We start from the raw sequence: 22,639 nt of genomic DNA, 5'->3' as shown, positions 1-22,639 counted from the left end.
GTGCATACAGCCTAGAGCAATACGCAGGTTATTAGGTGACTTTTTCTTGCCGAGAGAAAGCAGAAAGAGCCGTACTCTAGAACAGAGAGAATAGTTGTTTTATAAAGCGTTATGAGGTCTCCCGGATGAGCACCCCACCATGTGCCGCAAATTGAACGGAGAAAGTTGATCCTCTGCTGACATTTTTGCTTCAAATACGTAATATGGGCATTCCAAGTGCACTTTGAATCATACCAGACCCCAAGGTACTTGAAAGACAATGATTGGGTAATGTTTCTGCCCAAAAGATTAAGCTGCATTTGGGCTGGGTACCGCTTTCGAGTAAACACTACCAGTTCAGTTTTCTGCGGCGAGAATTCGATCCCTAGATTCATAGCCCAAGAAGACAAGTTATCTAAGGAATTTTGCAATGGTCCTTGCAAGTCCACGGCATGTGGACCTCTTACGGAAACCACACCGTCATCTGCAAGTTGTCTTAGCGTGCATTGTTCTGCCAAACAGTTGTCGATATCTTTGACATAAAAGTTATAAAGAAGAGGGCTGAGACATGAGCCTTGGGGCAGGCCCATGTAACTAATTCTGGAAGTTGTCAGTTTTCCAAGAGAAAAGTTCATTTGCTTTTCTGACAACAAATTGTACAAGAAATTATTTAAAATTCCAGAAAGTCCACATCTGTGCAGATTGTCTGACAGAATTTCAATGGAAACTGGATCAAAAGCCCCCTTAATGTCCAAGAATACTGAAGCCAATTGCTCCTTGTGCGCAAAGGCCAGTTGAATATCTGTGGAAAGCAGCGCTAGACAATCGTTTGTTCCTTTGCTCTTGCGGAACCCAAACTGTGTATTTGATAGCAAGTTATTTGATTCGACCCAGTGATCGAGTCTCCGAAGGATCATTTTCTCCAACAATTTCCTAATGCACGAAAGCATAGCAATCGGACGGTATGAGTTATGGTCAGACGCTGATTTGCCAGGTTTTTTAATGGCTATTACTTTGACCTGTCTCCATTCAGGCGGTACAATGTTGTTTTCTAGCAAGGAATTGAATAAATCTAGCAAGCGTCTTTTAGCGATATCTGGGAGATTTTTCAGAAGATTGAATTTAATCATATCGCTTCCCGGTGAGGAGTTGTTCGATGAAAGAAGAGCCATAGAGAAATCCAGCATTGTGAATGGTCTATCCAGAGAGCCGCCGCTAGGAGACGCTTCTCGAAGAATATTTTGTGCTGGAACTGAGTCCGGACAGACCTTACCCCGGGGAAGTTGCTTGAATATGAATTGAATTAAAACCCATTAAATCACATTAAAATACGATGATAAGGTGATTGGTAGCCTCACCAAATAGACTACACCCGGATATATTCCGGGTACCCCCAGGCAGTGGCGTCACTGGATGACACGGGGGTGGGGGGCTTGGTCACTGATAATGACAATAAAATAAATAAACTTGAATAAGTAAGAAGGGTCTGATCACACCATAGGTGGATAAATTCGGGTTTTTTATGCTGACATTGAAGAAACGGCGTTTGATCCTTAACTTGCCATTTCTGTTGTCGATTCACCCATCACGATAAAAGCTTTACGTAGTTCGTGTGTACTGCTGCAGCTCTGGTAGATGGCATATCTACCCCTATACGTATGTACCGTCGATCCCTTCCTGCAAACCTCCTGCAGCGCTAAATGTCGAACTTGCGGACCGTTAATAAGTCGGGAAGAATATGGGTACTTCCCAAGAAATTAAAGAGACTTACAGTTCCATAATCAGAGTTTGAAATCGTTAGTTTTTTTCGTTGCCTGGGTCTATGCCTATTGTTCCGGCCTGTATTTACATTGACGCTCGGATAGGCTGCACTCTCCGGAGAGAGGAGCACCAACAATCAATACGAAACTAACGATTTTAAATTGGCTCACTACTTGACTAGTCTATTGGTCCCAAGCAAATTGATTAACGTATCCCATTCTAGTATAAATTCCAGTACTACACTATGTTTGTTTTGATTCGCTATGAAAGTTTGACAGATTAAATGAGGGGTTCGTGGATTTTCCTATGTTTCGAGGGGTGCATCGATTAGCTTGGGACCGAAGATAGTACCAGAGCCGAGCAAAAAAGTTGAGCACGTTTCTTCGGGACCTTCTAGTCTTAGGTAACTCTCTATGGGAGCACCCTTTCCCTGTCAGCATACGAGGTTGGTTACCTAATCTTTCCTGTGGTTACTCCACAGACAAACAGACGTAGCACTTCATTCTGGATCATCGTTCACACATTTAACGATTGATTTGAATATTATCATTTTTGCGAACTACTCACGGTAGTGCTGGCATCGGATCACTTTGACGTTTATATATATTCTGTTTACCTTGCATGCAACATTGTTAAAGACTTAGCGAGTAAGCTTGTTTTCTGCGAGAAGCTCGAGAGATTTCGTACATTTCAAAGAGTACGTCTGTTTGCCTGTGGTTACTTTTATCCCAGGGATATAGGGAGAGGAGTAACTGGACAAGAGGCTAAGGAGCAGGGTAGCTTCCACTCACTTGCTATAAAAAAATGTTTTTCGGAATTATGAAATCATTAAATTATGTAACGATATGCGCAGAATCAGCGATCTTATGATTCTTGAGCGTTCACTCAAAGTGAGCGCTCACGAATCGTAAAATCGCTGATTGCGACGCACTGAAACCAATATTGACAGGTTTTATGAGTCAAACACATACTTTACACCCTCTTCTTGTTACTTACAAGTACAACATATCGTTACATCACAGACAAACAGACATAACACTCGTAAGTTGGTTGTTCATCGAACAAGCATTTAACGGTCAATTTAAAAGTATCGTAGTTGGTAGTACCACCACCTGTGGTGCGCATAGTCAATTCCCTTGCGTTTGACGTTTACACACTACCGCCATCTGTTCAGCGTACTACCCTCCACAGTGTACTCAACAGATGGCGGTAATGTTTTAGCGACGATGTTTTACAGTGAGAAATATTCAATGTTGTCTGTCTGTTATGTCTGTTTGTCTGTGGTTACATAATTTAATGATTTCATAATTCCGAAAAACATTTTTTTAAAGCAAGTGAGTGGAAGTAACCCTGCTAAGGACGAGGCTAAGGAGCACTAAATTTGGTCTATTTTATACATACAGGTACGTGGAATATCAACGCTACCCAATGTATAGCCGTTTATCAGCCGTTCTTACCCTTTAAAAGGGTTATTTGGGTCTGAAATAGCACATTTTTCAGCACATAATCTCAAATAGCTGAAAATATGTGAGATGAAATTTTGTCGGCTTCTAAATAAAGTTCTCTAAAATGATAAAGATACTCCCATATGGAGTTATTTTTCCAATAAACTTCTACGAAGGCACCAAATCAATAAAATTCACTTTTCAGGGGTAAAACAATTTCGATTACGGATTTTGGCCCTGCTTTGCTTCACGTCGTAATCACATCGAAAATCGGCCAAGGGATTTTCGAACATTTCATTTTATTGCGAAGTGTCGAATCTAAAAGAAAATTCCCCAAATGGAACACAACCTTAATCCCTGACCTCGTCCCTGACATTGCCAATCATTTTTAAAAATCTCAGGTGATAGCAAAATTTGAATAAGAAATGCTACTGCACCGCATTACTTGCATACAAGTTTTATGCTCGATTTTATGCGTACACTGAAACAAATCGACATGTACCGTTTATTGGATCCATCTTATAACATAGCAATGTCAGGAGATTTATTCATTCTATGTGATGATTGATAGATTTCAATGGATTATCACTTAAAAACTATGACTGCGATATGGAATGATTTCTATCGTAATTTCACATACTTAGTACTTGATAATACTTTGCTTCGAACGTGGTTAGCGATAGGTAAGATGTATATGAATATTGTCTGATATATTTCATGGTGAAAAACTGTTGATATGTCATGGGTGGGAATAGGCATCTAGAAACTAATGGAAAATCATATAAGTTTGCACTATGAGCAAATCGAGTAAAATGTACCTGTTTTCATGATGAATATTGCTCACTAAAAGATATATCATATAAGATAATCATGTATATTTTATTGGAGTTGCTTTTAACGATTTTTGACGTTTGTTGATATGTCGCGTGTAAACAGACATGTAGAAACTATTGGACTGTCATTTAACTTTGCAGTATAGGAAAACATGTATAAATCTCATTGGAATAGCTTCCTTTGATTTTTGAGGTTTGAATATTGTAAAAAGATCTATCCCAATCATTAAATAGTCATATAGATTTGCCTTTTAAGAAATCCAACAGCAAACATTTGTTTTGGTATGTTTTTCTGGGATGAACATCGCTCCCAATAAAATTTATCTTACATAATTGTTCTTTATAAATTATTGAAACAATTTTCAACTATGTTATCGTACACTCATTAGAATGATTAGTCGAACTAAATATTGCTAACAACAATGATACTGTAATAAATAATCATTGTTTGTTATTGTTTCATAAGATAAGGGGTTCCGGAAAAGAATGTTTTGAGATTGAAAAAAAAATGATTCTACTGCAATATTTATTTGCTAAGATTCTAATTGTAAGCCTTCTACACGGCTGATTCAGATTCCAGCACTAGGACTCGAACTTCATGAACCAGTTCCATGAACTCATATAATGTAGTCGTTGTTTTATTGCACACAGGAGCATTAATAATGATTTGAATACACGACACCACTGAAACGGAGCATATATTGGTCAGTGCTATTTTTCTTCACTATAGCAAAACGAGTATAACGTTGCTCTATATTCCATGTTGGGAGAGCTGTTATTACTTCATGCTAATTGAACGAGTTCAATATTGAAGTCAGCCGTGGCCCAATGGAATCGAGCGCAGACACGAAAAGCATCACAGCTCAACAGTTCTGGATCGAATCCCAAATCAGCTACAATAAAAACAACACAACTGTGAAAGCTCCCACTGCCTGGTGTTTATTTTTCGATTTATTTTTAGAAATCGATTAAATATATGTGTCAAAAGAATAAGTAAATTTCATGTGATTTTCACATAAACTTTACTTCGATTGATTTATGACACATATATTATATTGTGGTGAAAAGTAAAGCTTATGCTTATGGGTTTCAAATCCATTTCAGTTAATTATTATAATTTGACCGATTTTCATTTATCATATGGCGATCATATAAAAGTTTTCAAATTATCATCATTGTGAATGTATCAGATATTCATATAGAATTTACCTGACACATTTTCAATCATATCATTTTCAATGGATTATCTTATAGCGCAAAATTATTAGACTTCCACATAACAGGAATATGTCAAATTGGTTCAGTGTAGCTATGCTATTACTCACACACCCAATGAATTTGCACTGGGTGGGTGGCGTTTGACAGGTTTGTTTTGCGCTGTTATCCGTCGGCATGTTTTCCCGTATTTTCCTCTCTTCTATTCTGCGTGTTCGTTTCGCTATGCGTGTGCGAGAAAAGAAAAGACTGCTGGTTCCTTCCTTTTGCTGGAAAATCGCCTTTGCCTTTGCCATCGAAGAGCATAGTCAGTTTCGTTCCGAGCACGGTAAGACAAGCATGCAAGAGCTGTGAGTGGAAGGATCGCCGCGACAATTTTGTTTTTGTGAAAAATTTACTGTTTGATTAGAAATCACAATCTTGTTCTTATTTCCTGAATATCACTTTGTGCACTAACAAAAGGTGAGGTGATTCTGGGTCCGTGTAAACCTTGGCGGAGTTATTCGAAGGATATGCATATTCTCCTACTTTAAAAAGGCTTCGTGCTCCATCTAAGGACAAAAAGTTTATCGTGAAAATTCCGTGCTGCAAACAGTAATAACATTGCTGTCGAGTTCTATCTGTAAAAAATAAGGGTTAAATCACAACTCACAGCTAAAAAATACAACAGCAGAAAAGGTAAAAAACGAGTGAAAGAAAAAGTAGACAAGAGTGATTTTTGTGGTGCATTTTGTTCCTAGTTTTTTTTGTGTGAATTTACGCTGGGGGAGCTCTGTGGCGTTTTTCCGTTCCCTTTTGTGTATTTCGGCTAGTGTTGGTGTAAGTGCAAACACAAGCGAGCACGGTTGTCAGTTGTGATCACAAACACCAAGTCCCTTGTTTTCCTTTCATACCGTTCGTATCAGCGCCAGTTATACGAGTGTGTTGGTGTTTTTCTGCAGCAGCCAACAGCAGCAGCATCATCATCATCAGCAACAGCAGCAGCCGAGGGGTCAAAACGACAGGAATAAGCAGAATCAAATCGCTCTCACGGAGGAAGAAGGAAAATGTCGTCTTGTTTTGAAAAGTGATTCAGTCGTGTCTCGATATAGAGCTAGTAATTATTCTTAGTTGAAAAACGTGCAGATTGTGAATTAGTGAATTTGTTTTATATATTTTTTTTCATATTCGTCAGATAGTGGTTTTTGAGTGGAATGCTTTGTGCGAGATAAGAATTGCATTTCTAAAGGCAGCTAGCAAATTGCATAAATCAGACTGATTCGAGTTGTATTATAAGTAAGGGAAGCAGTCTGCCTATCCAGTTACAAAATCAAAACACAAAGCAGTGCATTAGTGAGAGGAATCGCTTGGCGAAGAAAGTTATCGATTCTCGCGATTGAAGTTGTGAAAAGAATTTTCATTTGCTAAAAATTGTGTGGAGCACACTGGTCGTGGAAGCCAGGGGCTCGAGCCAAACTTCAGAATCATAGGATCGCTGGAGGAAAAAAACGTCGTCGTCATTACGGAGACCAACGGAACGACGAACGTCGTCGACAGTATGGTGAAACGGTGAGTGTTGTTGTTTCTTCTCCCACTCATCTAGGGTCTGCTTCAGTCCAACCTTTTCGGACGACGCGGCTATTGCCTACTCTGTGGAAGTTGGATTCGTGTTCTGTGCTTGTGTGTGGGTCGGATGGGGATTGTCAGTCTGTTGCCTTCTGCTAGGAACTTTCATTTAATTTTATCATTGATGCCTCGAAAGGGTGCAACAATTTAATATCTTCATCTAATTTATCTTATCGAATTTAACATCTATCATCTAATCCGAAATTTAGAGTATTCTTCTGAGAATGTTCCCCAGGAATTTCATGCATTTCTATAGGAATACATCACTTTTTAGAGGCAGTAATACTAACTTTTTTAAATGTTCAAGGAAATAGTGTATTGCCGTTTCAGGGAAAATAATTCGACGCAACTGATAGTCACAGCATGCTATTAAAGCTGATAATCTGACGGCAAATGCTATTTTTTTCTCTGAATTGGCATTATTTCCGAGTAATTGATCTATCCGGAAAATGACATTCCGGTAATAGTTTTCCAGGAAAAGATAACCGATAAAAATAACAACAGAATGCTTTACCAATCTACATTCTTCTTTATTTTGGCTCTATTATGTTCCTATTGGGACTAACAGCTGGCCCTCAGCTTAGTGTCCTTTGAACACTTCCATAGTTGTTAATTGAAAGATTTCTGAGCCTGTACCATTTTTGCATTTGTATAATTGTCTGGCAAGTACACTAATACTCTATGCCTTAGGAAGTCGAGAAATTTTTCAACCCGAAAAATTCCTAGACCAGACCGGTAATCGAACCCAGCCGCCTTCAGCATGATCTTGCTATATAGCTTCACCTTTACCGTTTGAGCTAAGGAAGACCCACAACACTTTGAATCGCATAAATAATGTTCTTTCTGTATCATAGATTCTAACAGAAGCTCTTTTTAAAAGCTTATTATAGACGCTTGCCCGCAAAACTAAAACAAAAAACACGTAATGAAAATAAATCTCAGTAGCGACGCAGTAAAAGAGAATTTTTCCAAGGTTTATGGAGTATTTATTCGTTTTAGTATTACAAAAAGCATTTTCTCGTTATCTTATGTTTGGGGCTTTAGATAGCATAGGCTTTAAAAGTACGGTATTGCCAAGTCGGAGGGGGCGGGTTCAATTCCCGGTCGGAGTGTATCATTACCACACAATCAGTGGTGTTTCTCTAACCTCAATCTACCAGTGCACCAACTCTCAAAACATAAACAATTATCGAAATATTGCTTGTGATGGATAGTTACCGAGTAAACTAGATTTGTAGCGGATTTGATCTTTCAGTCGCGAAAATCGTGGAACCATCAAATGATGTCGTGAAAATTGCGATGGGACTGATGTGCTATCACACAAATTGGAGAATTTATTGTAATGGCGCGAATTGTTTTAAGGAATAATTATCACGATTTTCTATTTATAGTGTATTATGATGTACAGAGCAGTGATGCCCGAGGTAGTGCCTACATTCCACTTCAAACTGGATTCTTCAAGTTGTTTTGGACGCATCCATGAAGTTAAAGTTTGAAATATTCCAGTTTTTTTAGAATTCATCCTGTTTTATCCAGTTTTCCATTACTAATAGCAACATATGTTGACGTATGATTACCAGTACAGATGAATAAAGATACCTTAACTTTTATATAAGAATTGAAATCTACAAAATTCGTGGCGATGCTACGGTTAAGCTCGCTTCACGGCATGGAGACAGGCGAGCTGTGTCACAGCACGCGTATGGTCTAGATGTGAGACTTGTCTCCCTGGCGTCGGTAGCATTAGTGCTCAAAAAACAAGATCGACGGAAAACAAATCAAGAAAAAAAAGCTATCCCGCTTTTATAAATATTGTACTTGAAAAAAAAAATGCAACTGTGTGTATAGCTTTTTATTGCAGTTGTAAAAATTGATGAAATTTTGAGTAAAACTAGTTTAAAGTGTAATGTTTACATGTGCAAAATCTCGTCACAATCTGTCAAGTGGTTATCGAGATGGCTTCCAAGCAAAAAGTGCTTCGACAAAAAATTATGGGATTGGTCATGGAAAATCCAGGCCAGTCACACAGGTGGACCGCGAAACAGTTTGGAATCGACAATTCGACCGTGTCCCGTGTGGTAAAATCGTCCAAGAAGACCCAGACGACCCAGCGGCAAGCTGGCAGCGGAAGAAAAGCGAATACGACCGACCCCGTGAACGCAAGGAAGGTAGGGGATTACTTCAAGCGCAATCCGAACCTCTCAATTCGGGACGTATCCAAGAAGGTCAATTATTCCGTCTGGTTCGTCCAGCAGACAATGAACAAGGTCGGACTTCATGTCTTCAAGGTAAGGAAGGTGTCTAAGCAAACCGATAAACAGAATACGGTGGCTAAATCCCGCGCCAGGAAGCTGTACCGCGAGTGGTTGGTGCAGCCGAAATGCATCGTAATGGACAGCGAGACTTACATTAAAGTGGACGCCTTGCAGATCACCGGTCTGAAGTTTTCTTCGGAAAGTCCCGCCGGGATTTTCCGGAGAAGCTCCGGAAGAAAAGGGTCAAGCAATTTGCCAAGAAGTACTTAGTGTGGCTGGCCATCTGTAGGTGCGGCAAATTCAGCAAGCCGTACATAACGACCGGCACCATCAACGGCCAAATATATAGAAAAGAATGCATTCAGAAGCACCTGCTGTTCTTCCTCCGGTCGCATGAAAGTGACACTCTGTTTTGGTCGGATCTGGCATTGTGCCATTACGCGCAACCGTTGATGGAGTGGTACGAAGCCAACGATGTTGTTTTTGTGCCGAAGGAGACAAATCCGCCAAACTCGCCAGAACTTCGCCCAATAGAAACATTCTGGGCGGTTATGAAGGAAAACAGTGAAGGTCTTCAAAAACAAGAATTTGTAAAAAGAGTGGATGAAAGTGTATAAGAAAGATTGTGCAAGTGTTGCATACACGGATAGAAATCTCCTTATACCTTTTGGCAAATTTCCATTGCTGATTATTCATAAAATGTATAAGTCAACTAATAAGCTCAGTGTTCACTCGGCTGTCGACAAAAGCAGGCCACTCTCGATGTGTGCTACGCGATCGTCTGTTTTCTCGACAGCAACCATTGTGTGGTCCTCCTCATTGTTCTTCATCAGCAGTTCTTTCGGTCGATGCGTCGTCGACTTTGGAAAGCAACCGTTTCGTGATGAGTGTGTGAGTGCTGACCACGTTTTGTGTCCATTGCTGCAATGGACGCGCTCTGACCCTCGTTGGCATACAACAATTTGCCATACAATGAAACTACTGGAAGCGGCTCCAGTTCTGATGGAGGAGGCTTTTTGGATAGCGGAAGATAAAGTGTTTATTGTGTTGTACCTTTTGACTATAGTTTTAAGATGTATTGTATAGTGACCAAGAATCCTCGGCTCTGTAAAGTTAATTCGGTTGAGCCTTATCAATAAATTAATAAACAAAAAAAAAAAAAACTAATAAGCAGACGCCTTGCAAAAAGTTAATAAAGATCATGTGTCAAATGAAATGTATAAGCGGTCACACATACCTTTTATGCATTCTAATAGGACCTATGTGGTTTGTTTTATGGAATGTATAAGGCTGATGCTTTGGCAAAAATGTATAAGTGAAACACATGAATTAAATAATTGATTTTCGTTTCGTGTAGGATTTGATGGGTAGCGGTAAGTCAAAGGTGTGGGCATTTAGCCTAGGAGAGGAGGTTGAATAAACCAACTTTGCAAAAACATAGCTAACATGTGTTACTGAGAGTTTAAAAAAATATCCGACTTAAAATGATTTTTTGCTGATCATTTTTGTCTGTTGAATTTTTTTTTCGAGTACAGTCTTTATTACAATCTTATGTGTTTTATTATGTTTACTAAATATTAAGAATTTATACTACCAAGAACATAAAAAACTGAAGATACATTGCTATTTTTTAAATTCTGTTTTCAAAGGGTACAAACGATACGCCCTTAGCTCAGTCGTTAAAAGTGCGAAGCAAGTCCATACTGGAGGAAGCTGGGTTCGATTCCCGTCCGGTCTATTAATTTTTCGGGATGGAAAATTTCTCGACTTCCTTGGGTATAGGATTGTACAGGCATAGAAAACTCTCAATTAAAATGTTGAAGCGCTTCAAAAATACTTAGTTGAAAATAGCTGATATGCTAGGGGAAATGGGTGTAATGTAGGCCTAAATGCCCCTAATTTGGGCCCATACATAAATTCAGCAATCGATTAAATTTTCAATAGTGACCAAAAATATCCATTAGTACCGTCCCAATGACGCACTAATCTAGATAAAATTGATAAATAGCAGATTATTAGCGATGGGCCCAATCTTAGATCCATAGGGCGACATTAGAGCCATTTCCCCTATAAGCAATAAGCTTGAAATACCACGTAGTAGTAATACAAATGGTATTTTAAAGCAATGAAAACAGTTTTTTTTTGCAGATTAGTATTTAAAATCGCGGATTTCGCGGATTAAATTTTGAAGAACTTGTAACACCCCTGCATTTTGTTTTTGTTAAAAATGAATGAAGTTGGCCAAATTTTAGCACAAAAGTGATAATTGTAACCCCTAGCAAACAATTATACAAAGTTTCGTCGGAAAAGGTCGAGTCTGAAATTGATTTTCTCTGCTATTTCTAGAAAATATGTGAAAAGGGTTTATGTACAAAATGTAAACAATGGTTTTAAAGCTTACTCAGACAATTCAACAGCAGCATATGGTAAACGAAGATTGTTCTATCAGATGGTGTAGTTGCGTGGGCATTTTGTGATTCGTGAGCAATCTACGTTTAAAGTAATTGTTTACATATGGTACATCTTAACATGTTACTCGAGATTTGGACTGGAACTCCTCTTTTAAAATAATGAAGCTTGATATGTTGCAAGTAGCGCATAGAAATTGTCTTTATCGTGAAAAAATACGAGCCAAATAATAATGGGACCAATAGGCTAGTCAAGTAGTGAGCCAATTTAAAATCGTTAGTTTCGTATTGATTGTTGATAATACTGTTATTTTTAATTGTTTGAGTCGTTTCGAATCACGTTTTAAAAAAGATCAAAAACATTAATGAAAATTATTTATTTTTTTATTTTGGACGATAACAATACTTCTATCTATTTCAACGAACCACAATGATAAAAAAGTGGTTCGATTTGACAGCTCGAAAGTGGTTCGATTTTGAGGTCCGTCTTCGCACCACTCAGGGTTTACTCATTTTCCTTCCTATCCCCTGCGTTTGAAATGACGTGGCAAGGTGATGCTTGTTTTGCTTTTTTATGTGTGGAGAAAATGACTAATCCCAAGTGCTTTTTTTTTGCGGAACACACTAAATTTCATATAACCACCCACGATTTTTAAAATCGCATATGGTTTTATAAAACATGCATCAATGAAGAATGTTTCAAGAAATTTGGCTGCAAGTTAATGCAATGGCAGTAATTAGATTTTGGGTTGTCGAGGATCGGGGACGTAAGGAGCAATTTTAAATAGTTTTTGACATTCAACCATCCTTTCAGACGCGAAGCTTTGTGATTGTCAGCGGTATAGAAACAGAGCACAAAATATACTTTCATCTCAATAGCGCGAGTGATTGATTTATTTCCTACTCTGGTAGAGTGTCTATTAATTATTAGTTTACATCAGTTTATTTATTGCCCGCTGGTGGTGGTCTATAACAACTTTTTCCTCCTATAGAAGTAGCGACAAATTGTAAACTACTACTACATATCACGTAGTGAGAGAAGATAGCTGCCACTCTTCTCGAAGTTCGTTCGTTTCGCTCTTTCTGATTATGTCTCACCATTCTTCAGCCATAATTCTCTGTGTGTAGCTGCAGTGGCAACACAAAGCGGACGTCGGGATAGTCGATTGTTTGAATGAAAAAAAAAAACAAACTTTTCGAATAAGCGAAGCCGAAAGTGGAGACGCAGTTTTATTTGCAGGGCTTAATGCTTTGGCAACACAGAAAACAACAAAGCAAAGTCAATACAGGTTCCAGTAAAAGCAGCACTATAGACTCAAGGGTTGTGCAGCAGTAGGGCACCACTTTCGAATCGGTGACGAAACATTCGCAAAGTTCAAACGAAAGCAAAGATTGAAGCCATCGAATAGGGTAAATATGACATTCGATATATTTTTTGCCTTGGGACTTTAACCAGTATTCGTGTACTTTAGATTGGCAAAAGTATCGCAGTAAACCTTCCTCACTGTCTGGATCTTTTTACCAGCTTAGAAAACGATAACATCAGTCAGCACACTGTCGTAAATATGACGAAAACTCAAATTTCTTTTAATCTAAGAATTAGCAAATCTCTAGATAACGTAGCAATATCAGACCTCCTGCTAGAAAATTTCTTATTTTGTCAAGCTATGTTATCGCCGTTACTTCTCTGTTTGTGACAATTTTGGGAATTCTTGGAATTTATCACTTTTGGTGTTGGTATTCCGCTATGCTCGTATGTGCGGTGCAGTTTTCATCACATCACATCATTGTACGCTCTACCTGTACCAGCAGAAAAGCATTACGAAGGCATCTATCTATCTTCATTTTGTCTACTCAACCTCCCACCGAGCTGTCCATAGGCCACATCATTCAATTTCTCCGCTTTCGTTCCTTCGGTTTGAATCCGTTTGCTTTGTTGTTAGCGAATATTTGATCGTAGTCCCCAATCGAAGCTATAAGCCAAATAAGCAGTAAGACAGTGGTTTAAAAGTAGTAAGAAAGGGTGTGAGGGCAGGTATTAATTTTGGAACTCACGCTGTTCGAGGGAGTAGTTGGGGTTCGAATCAGTTTCTGGAAGTATTCATATGTAAAGGTCACGATATATGTTTCACTGGAATGCTTGTCAACAGTTTGCTCATAGGGGACCGCTCTCAATGTAGACACCAGCCACGCATTTTCGGAATCAATTGGCAAATATATTCATCTTTTTTCCAACTTGAAAGTTTGTGTCTGCCTTTAACTTAGTGTTGCTTAAGCTTTTCCACAATTGATAAGTATGTTATGATTGAAACGGCCCGTTTGATTCCTGGGCCTAAGTGAAGTAATCGTAAAGTTTCATTTCAAACGTAAGCCGTTCGCAATCGTAATTGATCATAAGTCGTGTATTTTTGGTCTACTGTATTTTTAATTTATAATCTAATCTCATCACGTATCAAGTGCCTGCATTACATTGTATAAACCATACTCTAGTGAATTTTCCAAATGCATTGCCTGGAGCACGTTCCATCAAACAGATCACTCGCACTCAGCATCCATCGCTGTACGTAGTTCAGTGTTTGTGTTTGGCCTTGCACTCGCGCAATTTCTGTTTATGAACGTTCAACCTCACTGGCGACAGTTCGCATCTCTTCTCGGAGTTAATAAACACCACACGACGCCACCACCTTTCATTCGGTTTCCACATTCAGTATGTAATCGGCTGAAGCTCACCCTACGACGGCGGCGGCGTGGTGATGTGACGTTTGTTTGTCGATCATAGTATTATTTTCTCTCCAACCGTTGTCGTCGTCGTCGTCCTTGAACCTGTACGTATTTCATTCGCCTTTGTCCCGGGTAGCTATAGAGGAAAATCCTGCGTACCGAGAAGGGTACCGTTTGGTCTCGAAAATCTACAGCTCTAGAACAGGAGTTGTTGGCACCATATCAAGAACCCAATCAATAGCACGTGGCCTGACCCTGCATTGGTGTCTCTTCTTTTCTTCTGCATTATATTGGCTATCGGATCTTTTCTCTGGGGTGGGGAATAAGTTTATGTGTTGTCTCCTCTCTGATAAGTTAAAAGTACATTCTTCTGTGCTGTGTGTAATTTACAGTTGTTTCGAATATATTATAGGCAGTTTTACTGCGGATTACTGTCATGACATCCCCCCCCCCCCAAAGTAATGTTGTAATGATATGTTTTTATTATCTGGTTCGTTTATTTGGAAGGCTCAATCGTGTTAGCTTTACGGAGCCGTTAATTTATAGTTCATTGTTTGTTACAAAATTCTCTTATTTCTATGTCTATGTCTATGGAGTTCGGCCGAATTCTCTCAGCTAATCCGAGGTTAGAGGGGTACATTGTCGACGTATAGGATCAGGGGAGGAGCTTGGGGTGGGGTTTCGTTGTGTCATGACTCATGAGAGCGTTGTGGCCAGTATGAACGGTAGTGCGGTTCTAGATTCGTCTGGAGTTCGACCGGCTATGGTGACCAGTGGGCGACGATGAGACTCATCGAGACGGACGGACAAACAAGAAACTAATAATGAGAAACAAAAGACAAAGAACATATAGCAGATATCGCGAGTTCCCAACACGTATCTAATAGGAACATAGGGTTGTCTTCCTTGGGTCTCGAGGGTATTCAAAAGTCGCTCTCTGGCGGCGGCATTATCCGTACATTGCCAAATTGCGTAATAGATGTCATCGAAACCGTTTCCACACCGATAGATGTTGCTGTCCACGAGGTTTATTATATGGAAATGCGAATCTAGCGAGTAGTGGTTGGACATAAGTCTACTCATCACGCGAATGAAGTCATGCCTTAAGCCCAAGCCTTTAAACCACGCTCTCGAAGAAACATTAGGAATAATTGATTGTAACCACCGTCCAAGATTGCCAGTGTCCCAATCGGTTTGCCAACTCCAAAGGGTACTCTGACGCACTAAATGGTAAAATTCATCTTGTGAAATTTTAATGATATTTTTGTTATCAAAATGTACATTTATAGGGTGTCCCATAAAGTATAAGCACAGTTTAATCGTATGCCAAGGAGCGAACTTTTGATCTGACGATGCTAATGAGCTTCAGCACAGATTCCTTTGCGATAATTTTGGCCGCTTTCTTTTTAAAATTCTTCGATTGAACTCGCTGTCTTAAAGTGTTTCCGTAGATATCCCTTGGAAAGGGGCCAAAAAGTTTCGATTGACCGGTCCTCCGGACAGTTCGGAGGATTCATCTCTTTTGGCATGTATTGCCACTTGCCACCTTGTTTGCTTTGTACCAAGTTATCGTGTCTTTCGAGTAGTACATTGGCACCAAATCGGACCAAAATAGTACTGGGTCATCATGTTGACGGATCATGGGCCGCAGACGCCGATTGAAACACTCCCGAACGTAAATTTCAGTGTTCATCGTCTCCTTCGTCACAAATGGCTTTGACAAATTCCCACACTCTCATATCGCTTGCCAAACCATGGCCTTCTTACCAAATTTTCCGGTAAAAATTGACTTATCGGCATCGTCAACTTTCTGACCATCACGGACTGTGTAGTATTGGTCTCCTGGAAGCGTAGTGTAGTCGTTCATGATAACGCACGTCAATTTTCCACACAGCTCATATAGCTTCCGAGCGCTCGGTTTGACGGATGCGGCTTGTTTCTGACTCCGTTTAGGCTTCTTCTGCTTCTTGAACGTTTTCAGTGCGTTTCTTACCTTGGCACTTTGGACGTTACTCTTCGATGTTCTCAGTTTCTTGGCCAAATCTCGAACATAGGCACTTTTTTTATTGACTAAAGCTTGGTGATCTTCTGGTCCACTTTTCGGTCCACTGGTCCCGGTTTACGGCCAGATTTCGATGTGTCATCGAAGGTAACTTCTTCATTGAACTTCCGGTTGGCGGTTTGGACTGCTCCGATACTTACTTCCTCCATAGGTTGGTAATAATGCAGCATTTGTGCAAGATCTGTTTGCGCTTTTCTTGGGAAAAGCCTCGCATTTTAATGATTTTGTAAAAAAAATGCACTTTGCGCATACCAACTTGTTGGGTTGCGTTTCGTGTGTAACGCAGTAATTCGTAGATTGCGTACTGACAACTGTCAGGTACCTACTTTAACGTTCTTATTCTGATTGATTAAAGAAAACTATTTTGGAGTGAATAGCTCTCCAATCAAAGCTCAGAACAGGAAAAGTATGAAAATTAGCATTGCCGGCCACGCCCATCTTCTCCGTTACGGGGAAAGCAAGGATATTGTTGATGTAACATCTACTTAACGGCAGGCCAGCGACTCACCGACGCTCCCATAGATGCGGATTTGGATAGTTGAGTAGGAGTTGAGTCAGGATTCGCTGAAGCAGGAAATGCGACCATAGTAATTGTGTTGTTTTGGAGGAGCTTGGGAATAAACCCACGATCTTCTACACAGTAAGCAAAAGTGGTAGAGGTCAAGATAGGGGAGCTCCTCAATTTTAATTCCAGTCCTGTTTAAAATAAAATGTTAGCAAGGGTCTCACCCGAATGATCCAATTTACTCCAGCCATGTGTGTTAGAAACACTTGAAAGGATATTCACTTTTAAGGGCCACTTGCGCAGTTTTGAGAACATCTCCAAAGTCGGTCGACAGCCGTGAACATAAATACGCACTCGCGACGATGGGGAACATAATCAAACCCGCTGTGCTCTGTTACTGTTTGGGTAGTTTACCCTATATCACCAGCACTGAGCAATGAGAGTGAGTGTAGGTATCGGTAATCCATACTGCTATTAAGTATGAAGGACCAAGGCCGACTGTTGCTAGCAATATGCTATTGAGTTATCTATAATATTAATCTATTTATTTAACGGTTATGCCGAAAGTTATTGTTTATTTATTTAATGTTCTATGTTATAACACTTAATTTATTAAAAACAAATGAAAATATGTAAAAAAAATAGCAGAACAGATTAAAAATACCACTCTAAAGAAACGGTCATATAAAAATCATCAGAACACAATTTGTTAAACATAAGGTACACTTCCCATACAGACACCACAACCAGGATCGGATCGCAGAAGAGGGAAATAAATGAAAAGTATGACGGGTGGAAACAGGGAGTATGGTCAAATAGAAGGTTACTACTGGGTCAGATCGAATGGGTAAGTTCTTTTCCACTTCAGCTCTTCTCGAAGGAGGTTTGGAGCATAGTTCACGGACTAGTATCGATAGATTCACAGACAAAGTCCAAGTGTTCAAACAATTCAAGTCGAAGTGACTTTCCAGTTAAATGAAGTGGGAAAAAACCTCAGGAACGCGTTAATCAAAGAATCAGGAAACATACCTATCCCAACTGCCCAGTAGTTTCCATGTAATAAGACCTCCCATTGTTTAAACCCAAGGACCCATTATCCTTAGTTTAAGTCTCCGCTGTTCAGCGTTGAGGCACCGAACGTTTTCTAGACCGTGGGAGCGGTCAACCCCCCCAGCGAGCGTGAAGTTCCTCGCAATCACTGGCGATCAACCGAACGCTGTCTAGACCGTCGCAGTCACACACGCACACACGCACACACACACACGCACACACACACACACACACACACACACACACACACACACACACACACACACACACACACACACACACACACACACACACACACACACACACACACACACACACACACACACACGCGCACACACACGCACACACACACGCACACACACGCACACACACACACACACACACACACACACACACACACACACACACACACACACACACACACACACACACACACACACCACACACACACACACACACACACACACACACACACACACACCCTATTATACGTAAGTAACGTGATATCCTAAATAAAAAGTGCCTAAAAGAAGACCGAGTAGAAGGTTATTTGCGCCCTGATCAGCCTCACCATCTCACTCTTTGTCGAGATACGACCTGGGGAAGAGTCGTGAGCTAAGCCAACAAAAGAGGCTGGTGGAAAGCCCACCCCGTTGGTCCCCGTGGCTCTAGACCAGGGACCTGGGCGATTGCCATAATAGAGAGCTCTGCTCCCTCAGAAGTAACAGCTCTTTGCTAAATTTTGGGATTGTAAGAAACCCGTATTTTGTACCACAACAGAAAATCTTTCACCGCACTCACGTCACTGCCACCCGGGTGGTGGAATACGTACACAAAACAAAACTAGTCTAAAATCCGGGAGGCACAGCACTACGAGAAAAAAAAAATCAGCAAATGAAAGAGGTAGAGAGCGATCTACAAACGTCCGCATTGTCGCTTGTCACAAAGCCTCTCCAATTTGCGCACACGAACTTGTTGAGTAATAAGTAAACAACAACACACATCATGAACAGCTGATAAACTTCATCGAGGTAGAAATGGCGGCGAGTTGAAAGTGTGCTTATACCTTCTGGGACAGCCTATATCACCTCTGTGTACTGTTTTCTATATTTTTTGTAAAATTATCTTATTTTTGGATACAGACGGAGTACGATGTGTTTTTACTTTTCATTCTCATGCTTGTTTTGCATTTTTACGTCAAAAGATACAGAATCGTTGAGTCCAAACACATAAAACTGCAGTTAGATGTACTTTGATTTTTCTGGAACATATTTATTTATCTTATTACAATATTCCCATGCTATATGGATAGGAAATTAAGCAAAGATGGGACTGATATGCGATTATGGGTAGGGAATATAGAGGTTCAGTTAGAATCTGTGGTCGCTTCTGGAATATTTTGACAATACTTTTGTAAAATTCCGAGATTATTGAAACTCCATATACCTACACCCAACCGGTGGATGTAAGATTCGCTTACAATTATGTGGGATTCATCATCAGAGGATGTAAGTGGAGACCGCATGAACCGAGGATGCGATATACCTAGCTGCGGTCCAATGCAAGAAAATTGGAGACCGAAAAATGTAGAGTGTATTAGTGAGGTAAATTTATAATGTCGAAAAAAAAAATAGGAAAAAGGTTGCCGACTGGACTCGAACCACGAACGTTGCGATTATCAGACCTGTGCTTTCTCCACTGCTCTCTCCATGCTTCTGAATAAGGATAGCCTAAAAGCAAACAAGAAGTGTTCCTTTCCTCTCACACTCGACTTCGTATGCTTTTTCTGCTGGAGAGATTCGCGGCAAGGGTGTGCGTCGTTCTACCATGTTGTACATAAAAATCAAGGCAAATGCTTGCTTGTGTAGGTGCAAGCACAGACAGAACACGAAATAAAAAAGGCAAAAAACCATTACATCGCCTGTAAGGTCAACTTCTAACATTCACTGCGATGTTCATGAACAGAGGATGATAGGAAATGGAACTAACATTCATTGTAATAGATTTTTGGTTTGCGTGTAGAATCCCGAAGATCTTAAACATATTCGTCATTCTTAGGACTATTAATAGTATGTAAAATCATCAAACATTCTTGCATCAGAGCTCCAAAAATACCATGCCACCGACAAAGTTGAGTTAGAAATAATAATTAGTATTTCATACTAAACTCTGTTCACCATACCCACAATACCCAAGCTTCCGGGACTCCAAGAGTTTGAAACATTAAAACACTATATTAATTTCCGAAATCCTTCTGTGGGGGTTCAGAAGTACTTTGATCTTTGATCTTAAAGCTTTGTTAGCTTCGAAGGCTCTTTTAGTTTGGGAGTTTCTAGGGTTTTCTGTTATAACCAGTGGCGTTCCCTTAACCTCAATCTACCTGTGCACCAACTCTCAAAACATAAACAATTTTCAAAATATTGTTTGCAATGGATAGATATCGAGTAAACTAGTTGATTAAGTGTATTTTTTAACCGATTCGAGTATGAATATAGTATTAAATCTGGGTTTGAAAGTTGGTGCATAGCTAAAAAGTGAGGTTATGGGACGCCACTGGGTATAACTAAAATTGAAGCATTGTCGTGATTTCCACAAGCTGGTCTTCCGAAAAATCCGTAAAAACTACCAAGTTATCAAGGTACACATGTAAACGGAACCGGGGCGAACATTAACTAGGACGATCCAACTTGGCAAAACAACAAATTCCCAACCTACAGCGTCGGGGATAAAGGCAATAGGGTGTTTGGTATGGAAGTCGAACCGGTGTTCACACTAGATTACCACGGGTGGGGTCCAGTTGTGAATCGGATCGATCGGACGGGACGCTATTGACCTTCCTGTTGGCTCCAGGTGCAACGGCTAGAATGTGGACTGTATGGCAGCGATTATCAACAGCAACGATCGTGTGCTCCAGTGGCAATGGACATGAGGATGAAATTATGCTCGTTTGGTGATGGTTTAAATATTAATTCATTTGATGTTTCTCGTTCGGCAGTTACAATAATAATGATGCGCTTCGCGCGAAATGGTTTGCTTTTATACATTTTTATTCTCTGCATTCGTACCGCTGTGTAAAGTTGACTTCTCGTTCCTGCGTGGAATTGACGATACTGGGAGGAGTCTGCTTCGCTTCACAACAGTGCAAATCGTTTATGTAGGGGAGTGTAGGGAAAATTAATACATAGATTAAACGTTCGGAACCGAACAGTGACCCTTAAGCTCCAAGATTGCTTCTAGCACACTTGTAGCTGTGACATTAGAATTGATATGAGAACGATAAGAATATTAAATAAATAGTATCTCCAGATCAACGTTGAAAGTGGACATGGACAGTGACGGAAAAGTTCTCAAAAACTTACTATCACTCGCAATTTTTTCCCTTGGTGAGCTTCCTGAAATATCGTGAAATTTTCAGCGTTGATATGTGTATTTCGACCAGTACATGTAGACTTCTTCAGTGCCAAGTACTCAATCAATACCAATTAGACTCAATACACTTAATTTTGGTTTCGCCAGCTCAGCCTATTACCGAGCACTCGGTAATAAATGCTACTGAGACCTCAGATAACATGTCGTTTGTTTGCCAAGATTCAGCATAAGGGGCTGTTCATAAACTACGTAGACAGTTTAGGGGGGGGGTTAGAAATTATCCACGGCCCATATAAATTTTAATTTTTTTGTACGGACAATTGGCTACACTATGTTAGGGGGGGGGGGGTGCCAATTTTCCCAAAAAAAAAGATCTCGGCAAAATATGTTTTCCGGGAGGTCGGCTTGGCAAAACTCGGCAAAAATTGCCATGAATCGGCAAACACAATTTAGTGTGTAAGTCTTATAGGTTCGATATAATTAAAGTTTAAAACTGTTTTCAAAATTGTTAAGTGCAGTAGTAATTTTTTGTGCGTATTACAGCTGTAAATTCAATATTTTTCTTTGGCTTCTGCGGATGGCCAAAAATCGACTCCTGTAACAACAAAGGAAATCCAAAAGACTGAAAATCGAAGTAAGAGACTTCATGATGATGATGGTTATGATGATATGGTGTACCAGTGGCGTTTCTAAAGACTTTATGAAGTGGAACAAACTACAATTCAATATAAAATTTCTCTGGACATGAGGGTTGACTTTGCTAAAGTAAAGGATAATTGGTCTTATAATATTTTCTTCCTTAGTAAAAAATATTACCTATACGACACTTTAGGAAGCCTCAAACGATTAATTCGTGGTAGTTAATAGAACTTCCTTGATTAAACCGGCTGCTTCAAGCATAATAAGTGGGATAATAAGCCCTCCCGGTTCCTCTGTTTATTTACATGTCATTCATCCTTAGTGATCAGAATTAGGTAGGCGTACTATGATTGAGATCGATAATGCAATTTGCATGCAAGCTTATTTCAGAACAATATTGCTAAAAATTAATCTAATAGAACTGGTGTAACGTTTAAACTACGCGTTGTACAGCCAAGGTATATAGGCACGAAAGTTATATTTTATAGTTACCTAACTCCTAGCGATCAAAGTTTTGCTGTAAACAATTATTTTGCATAGTTTTCCAACAAAATAAGTGACAATTTGCATGGTTATTTTGGCGCTGGTCCGTTTACTTTGAGCACGACAAACAGACGTAACTCTTTGAATAAGTTTTTCTTGAAAACATTGTACTTCAAAAATAGGAAATCAGTAACCACATAACTCGAGTTTCTCGCGGAAACCAAGCTTGCTCGCTAAGTCTATAACAATGTTGTATGCAAGGTAAACAGAATATATAGAAACATAGTTTGCCAGCGCTACGGCGAGTAG

The 22,639-nt window shown here is 39.8% G+C and overlaps 1 protein-coding gene across 1 annotated transcript in view; it reads left to right on the top strand.

Annotated features, from left to right (window-relative positions):
• Window positions 1-5,567: 5,567 nt before the first annotated feature.
• The window catches only part of Pli (E3 ubiquitin-protein ligase pellino), a 117,741-nt gene continuing 100,669 nt past the window's right edge, over window positions 5,568-22,639 (top strand). The window contains exon 1 of the mRNA XM_065220948.1: window positions 5,568-6,781. Coding sequence (XP_065077020.1) covers window positions 6,771-6,781 — 11 coding nt within the window. The 5' untranslated portion in view covers window positions 5,568-6,770. The remainder of the gene's footprint in view (window positions 6,782-22,639) is intronic.

This window comes from Ochlerotatus camptorhynchus, unplaced genomic scaffold (assembly GCF_037179485.1).
Source record: "Ochlerotatus camptorhynchus isolate MF236.1 unplaced genomic scaffold, CSIRO-AGI_Acam_v1.1 ptg000136l, whole genome shotgun sequence".
Taxonomy (NCBI): Eukaryota; Metazoa; Arthropoda; class Insecta; order Diptera; family Culicidae; genus Ochlerotatus; species Ochlerotatus camptorhynchus.
This window is presented reverse-complemented; position numbering and strand designations above follow the sequence as displayed.